Source organism: Scaptodrosophila lebanonensis, unplaced genomic scaffold (genome assembly GCF_003285725.1).
Source record: "Scaptodrosophila lebanonensis strain 11010-0011.00,11010-0021.00 unplaced genomic scaffold, SlebRS2 tig00000147-arrow-arrow-pilon, whole genome shotgun sequence".
Taxonomy (NCBI): Eukaryota; Metazoa; Arthropoda; class Insecta; order Diptera; family Drosophilidae; genus Scaptodrosophila; species Scaptodrosophila lebanonensis.
The window spans coordinates 1,249,128-1,256,412 of NW_022060591.1; the positions used below are offsets into that span (position 1 = coordinate 1,249,128).

At 36.5% G+C, this 7,285-nt stretch overlaps 1 protein-coding gene across 1 annotated transcript in view; it reads left to right on the forward strand.

The window, feature by feature from the left end:
* Positions 1-5,529, forward strand: part of LOC115629421 (suppressor protein SRP40-like) — a 30,418-nt gene extending 24,889 nt beyond the window's left edge. The window contains exon 2 of the mRNA XM_030525877.1: positions 5,246-5,529. Within this exon, the coding sequence (XP_030381737.1) occupies positions 5,246-5,529 (284 nt within the window). The remainder of the gene's footprint in view (positions 1-5,245) is intronic.
* The last annotated feature ends 1,756 nt before the right edge of the window (positions 5,530-7,285 follow it).

Sequence of the window (7,285 nt, forward strand, 5' to 3'; positions counted from 1 at the left end):
CTCACAAATTGTTTAGAGTCTCAGCCTTGCAATACATCTCCAAGCGCTCAAGTTAATTTAACACCGTCGCCCCATCATCCTCTTCCCCACAATTCGATGACTCCACCACCCCATTTATTGATGCCACAAAATAGAAATATTTCGACGCCCCCAAATATGCTACAAACGCAGGTGGCTCCTTTGCAGTATCACAAATATTATGCTAGCAATATGAACATTGCACCTATAACATCAACACAAAACACAAGACCCACGCGTAACACTCCATCAGCTCCTGTGCAACATGCTGCAGGGTCTATGAGTACCACTTCAAGCAATAGAACCACAAACGTACACATAAGCCCAAATCTGATGACGCCTTATGGGCCAATAAACAGTTACAGAATGTCCCCTCAACAATCTCCATCCACAGGAACCTACAGCTCTGGAGGAGAATATCCAAATTCACAAATTCCAATGCAAATGGGTGTAATGAATATGCAGTCCCAATATCAAGACGCATGCGTGTTACAAAGAGCTACTCAGCCAAACCCAATGTATCCGACATATTCCCCTTACTTACCTTTAAATAGCACTATTCGCAGATAGAATATATAAATTTTGTTTATGTATTATTTTTATTTGCGCATAATCTTAAATATATATTATACCTATGTACTGTATTAATAAAAACCATACAAATTTATAAACAACCTTGCTTGCAATTATTTACTATCAGGGGTGCAACAGAAATCTCTCTACCAAATTTCGCATGAAAACCTAATCTTGGTGCCACGGAAGTTGGGAGTTTTAAATTTAAGTTTTTCTCATATGTTTTGCCTGGAGATTTTATTAAAAACACTTAAAGCAATTTTTCAAATAAAAATAATAATAATAAGCCTTATAGTTTTTCTGAACAATCTGCATCAAAAATATTTTGCATATCCTATGTTAATATTACTATATTAGCAAATTACTAAAACTATGGTTAAAACACTAGCATTCACACACAGCTTTCAAAACAACCGAACAATAAAGATGCCAACATGGCCCAAATACAAAAAACATTTTCGAACATCACAATTTGTTAAGACAAAGATAAAATATATATTTGACGCAATTCTTGTTTCAAATAAATACCAATTGAAAGGAAATTGTGTCGTCGAGTGGGCAGGTTTGTTTGTTAACAAAAATGTGAATGGTAATAAAACAGTCATTTAAAATATACAATACGGAGCAGCGAAACAAAACGTAAGTACATTTTTGTAATTTCTGTTTTCAATTGAAAATGCTATTTTTATACTCTGTATATGAAATGTGCAAGAGTATATTAAGTTTGCGGGAGCTGAAAAATGTGACAGTCAGAAGGAGGCGTGGCAGACCCCACAAAGTATATACATTCTTGATCACCATGACTAGACGAGTCGATCTATGTCTGTCTGTCCGTCCGTATGAACACCTGGATCTCAGGGACTCAGAAAGATGCCTTATGTGTGTACGCTATACGAGTTTGTTTTATTTTTTCGATTTTACTCCCACTTCTCCCCTATGGTCTTTCCACCATATTAAGTCTAAGATGCCTTATGCCAAAGATGCCTTATACACAGAAAATGTGTTTTTTGGAATTCCCCTCAATCTCCCGTAATTCTTGGAATTTCGAACTGAAATTTGGCAAGTACCCCCAGTTAGTGATTATGTGCCCGTATGCCAAATTTAATTATGATAGACCGATTTAACAAGAAGTTATAACCATAAATATATTTGCTGCCCAAGCGCTGCCCGCAGATGTTGATGATGCTGGTGCTTTGGTTGACTGCAAACATGTTCACACAGACACGATTAGATGAGCTTAGACATTCATGCACTCACACAGACGGAATTTCTTTGTAAAGGTGCAATTATACACCCTTTACGTGAGTTCGAATACCGAGAGAGGTAAAATCGGTCAAAATTTTTATTTTAATTTGTTTAATTTCTATAATTATTCTAAAGATATGTGCAGAGTTTTTCAAAGTCGGGACACCCGACTTCAGCTTTTTTACTTGTTTTTGCAGGGGGAACATAGATCGTCTGAACAAGACTCAATCTTCGTGCAGTTTATCGAAGCACACCCCGATATTGCGCAAGGATATACGCCCGGGAATAGGGTGGCAAATTTAAAATCAAATGGCCGTCCATGTAAGACTATCGAAGAATGGCGACGAGTAAGTACATTATCCACTTACAGCAATTCATACTTCTGTAATTAACGCATATTTATTTAAAGGTGTGGAAGGACTGGAAATAGTTAATAAAAAAAACAAGATACTTAGGAATGCTAAAGTCGAGTGGGCTCAACTCTTAAATATCCTGAAACTCCCACAAAAAAGAAAAAACTAATTTAAAAAATTTAAATTAATTAAATAAAATAAAAAACATTTAAACAATGCTACATACATACATACATAAATGGAGGCATATGTTTATGTACAGTTTCATAATCATACATTTACATCAGAATCGTGTTTTGCAGCAACAACAACAGCCGCGGGCTTGAGCAGAGGTTAAATTTATGACTATAACTTTCTTTATAATTGACCTATCATAATGAAACTTAGTATACGGACACATAATTACTAACTGGGTGTAATTACCAAATTTGAGTGTAGTGGGGATGCTTCTGAAAAAATTAACAAACTTGAAATATTTAATTTAAAACAAGGGAGAAAGTGGTAATGTCAAGCGGGCTTAACGTTAAATTTAATAGTCTTAAATACCTTATACCTACCTACCTGTCCATATCGCATTCGCACTAAACTAGGTCACCCTTTGGTTAGGGGGTACAGAAAAAAACTGGGTGTCCATTTTGGCATTAATTACAGACCAACGCATGGTAGGTAACAAGAAATGCATAGGCAAATAAGACCACGACAGCGTTTAAGGGTGGGTGCACACTGCATTTAAGAAATGGTTCGAATATACATATGGAGGGGAAATCCACTTGACACCGTTAGGATAGAATAAGACAAAAAATTTAAAATTAGAGTAAGTACAATGATTAGAGAATAAGATAGAACCAAATATTAAATTATTAGTACATAAGAAAAAACTATTACATACCAGGTGCGTTCCAAAGTAAACAGGATTTTGAATCTAGCGCCCCCTGGTGGCGCTATCTATATGTCGACTGGTGGGTTAGAATCTGCTATCTTTATCGATGGTCCAGAGAGAATTTCATGACGTTTCATCGATGGAAGTGAAGTTATTGCATTTTAAGTATCAGTATGTTTGTGTTATCGGTGCGAAAATGAGCTTCAAACAAAGAGCCAATATTAAATTTTGTTTTAAAATTGCTAAAACTTTTTCCGAAACGTTTCAATTGATGGAACAAGTTTATGGTGATGATTGTCTATCCCGTAGCAGAGTGCACGAGTGGTTTCAACGTTTTCAAAGTGGTCTTGAGGACATAAATGACGATCAACATGTGGGCCAATCAAAATTCGTGATCACCGAAAATTCCATCGAAACTGTGCGTGAATTCATCAAAAATCAGCCGAAATCATCATTAAAATTGATGGAAATGGAATTGAACATCTCCACAACATCGATTTATCGCATTTTGACCGAACATTTGGGCTTACGAAAGGTGTGTGCACGGTTTGTTCCGCACAAATTGACTGACGACCAAAAATTGCTCAGAACCCAACATTCGAAGGACCGATTATTTGACCAAAAATCACATTTTAACCATTAACCACTCGCCATATTCACCTGATATGGCACCGTGCGACTTCTACCTTTTTGGAAAAATGCATTTGCGCATGAAAGGAAAGCGTTATACAGGCGTAGAGGCCATTCAAAATGCTTGCACCGGCATACTGGCGGCCATACCGGCCAACGCGCTAAAACACTCGTTCGACATGCTTTTGGATCGTGCAAAAAGCTGTATTGAAGCAGAAGGAGACTATTTTGATAAAAATAAATTGATTTTGCCGAAGAAACCATTTGTTCAGTTTTTTTTTAAAGTCCTGTTTACTTTGGAACACCCCTTGTAAGTCAAAAATTGCATAATTGTGAAGTAATTTCATAAAATAAACCAGAATGAATTTGGAAATTAAAACAGTAGTTTATTTCCTTTCCCAGAGCGGTCTGCAACAGTGCTGCCATAATTTTCTGAGCAAAAGTAGCTAGATTGTCAAAAAATTAAAGCTACTTGTAAAAAAAGCTAAATCCAAGGCAAATTAAGCTAAAAAAAAGCTGGTTTTAAAAACAATTTTTTCTTGATTAAATTTAAGGAAATATCTGTTTTAATGTTTTCATATTAATTCTATACATATTCTTATTTTATAGCTTATAATAAAACATGAGATTCTTGTAAAGTAAAAAAATTATAGAAGATTCACAATAAATTAAAATTGAAAATGTTCAATTCTATAATTCTATCTATAATTCTCTTCTATAACTCGATCAGTTCATCTAAGCTCACTGCCTCTTTGTCAGGGTAATAAATTCGGTTGCCTATTGCTCGCAAAAATTTTTTAGGCAATGAATACTCAAAACAGCATTTGTTTTTACGATTTAGTCCGAATCTTTAATTGAAAATAATCTAATATATTTATGACAATATTCTATTTTGTTTATAAAAAACCGTACCTTACGCTTAAAATGGAGTTAAGCGTATTTAAATTCATTCCATTCCTTAGTATTGATTTTACCAAGTTTACCTGGTAAATCAAACTAAATTTAGCGTTTCCAACGTCGTTTCTGAGGTCCTCACGAAAATGAGGAGCCAATACATTTTTATTAATGTATGTACATTTAGTGCGATGCAGCATAATTCTTGACGCGGTATCGCTGTCGCAAAATTTTGTTTTGCAAAGGGTGCCTAGATGGTCGATGGGAGCAATTGCAGTGTGCTTTGTTACAAAGAGGCAAAGTGCTACCTCTTGCTCAATCGTTTTTGTTGGCGTTTGCCCAAAACCAATTTTTTCTTTTTGTGCAAAGCCGCGTGGACACGCAGGTCGCAAAGCTTTGCAGTTAATCCACACTTGCAGTAGCTGCAGTAAGCCCTTGTGCAATCCGTAATATTTTTTTGGAGCCACTCTTTACACTCGGCGCTCTGCAGCCACACCTCGCGAACATTTTGTTTGTACAATTGTTGCATCGGGCTGGTCACAAAAAAGGAAAAGTGGCAGCGCTACGGGAGGCGCCGAAATTTGAAGCTGGCACTGCAGCGCCATCTAGCGGTACCGAGCGGGGGGCCGGGGTGCCAACTGCGTTTGCACAGGCGCAGAGTTGCGGTCCAATGGCAGGCACGGCCGCAACAAACGGATACATAAAGAAAAGGAAAAAAGAAGGCATAAGCGGCAACAGCAAAGCATCGCCAGTGACAGCGCAAACAGCGGCTCCACCATCGGTAGTAGCGATAGCGGCACCGCCATATGCGGCACAACGCCACCACCGCCAGCTGCCACAACCGCGCCAGCACCGTCAACGGCCGCATCGGTAACACCATCAGCAACAATGGCTGCGACACCGCCACCCGCATCGCAACAGAAGCGCCATCAATAGCTGCATCGTAGCAGGAGCAACAGCACGCGCCGCCCCATTTAAGTTTCTGCAAAAGAAAAAAAAAGAAAATAATACAATAAAAATATATAAATATATAATTAAACCGAAAACGAGGCAGAAAGCGGCACGTAAACAGAGCTTGGCGCTCTATTTAATAAAAATTTTATTTATTTATTTATTAAATGTACCTATGCGATGTGAAAACGACATACGAACAGTAAGAACAAGCTATAGCTCTGTGCCCTTAAGCTAATAAAAATAAAAATAATAAAAATATTATACTTACATTTATAAAGAAAGCTTAGATGTTTCAGTCTAGAAAGTTGTACAGAGTTTGCCAATTGCAGTAGCGCGTTTCGTTTTTTTTTGAACTTAAATAAATACATACATATACGCAGTACAGCTCTCCTTAAGGTTTTTGGGGTACTTTATCTTATTTATTCCCCGACTACTCGCCCATATTTACATTTATTATATACATATATATACGTACATATATTTACATTTTTATTCTTTATTTATTTACGCACAAAACTAACCGCATTGGCCGTTGGCAAGCCTTTTGGTTGTTTTTGCGTTGATTTATTTTCATTTTTTTGTATTAATTTATATTTTGTTTCAAACCTGTTAAACTCATGTATAAACGCCTATTTATTAATGTTGCACCCAAACACATTATGTAACACGAATTGAATAATTAATTTTTATGGTCGCAGTAAAGCAGCATAAATAGGGGCGGGAGACTCACCTTCGCTATGGAATAGTTCCAGCACGGCCCAATGTTAGGGTATCCATAACAATGTTACCTTTGGATACAGGTAGCGTGGGTACGCCAGGGATATTTCCAACTGCATCCCATACAGTTATACGATACCACCATTCCTGTCCGCCAGCCTGTATGTAATTCCTATCACGTTGTCCGGATACGTGGTAGCTGGAGGGAGTTATCCGTTTATTTGTTTTTATACTCTGCACATGAAATGTACAGAAGTACAAGTATATTAGGTTTGCGGGAGCTGAAAAATTTAACAGGCAGAAGGAGGCGTGACAGACCCCACAAAGTATATATATTCTTCCTGTCTGTCTGTTCTTCTGTCTGTCCGTATGAACACCTGGATCTCAGAGACTATAAGAGATACAGACACCAAATTTTAGTCCCAGATGCCTTATGAGAATACGCAGAAAATGTATATTTTGGAATTTCCCTCCCTCCCCCGTCTCCCCCGCAAATCGCAAATCGATTTTCTCTATGAAGCAGAAGGAGACTATTTTGATAAAAATAAATTGATTTTGCCGAAGAAACCATTTGTTCTGTTTTTTTTTTAAAGTCCTGTTTACTTTGGAACACCGCTTGTAAGTCAAAAATTGCATAATTGTGAAGTAATTTCATAAAATAAACCAGAATGAATTTGGAAATTAAAACAGTAGTTTGTTTCCTTTCCCAGAGCGGTCTGCAACAGTGCTGCCATAATTTTCTGAGCAAAAGTAGCTAGATTGTCAAAAAATTAAAGCTACTTGTAAAAAAAGCTAAATCCAAGGCAAATTAAGCTAAAAAAAAGCTGGTTTTAAAAACAATTTTTTCTTGATTAAATTTAAGGAAATATCTGTTTTAATATTTTCATATTAATTCTATACATATTCTTATTTTATAGCTTATAATAAAACATGAGATTCTTGTAAAGTAAAAAAATTATAGAAGATTCACAATAAATAAAAATTGAAAATGTTCAATTCTATAATTCTATCTATAACTCGA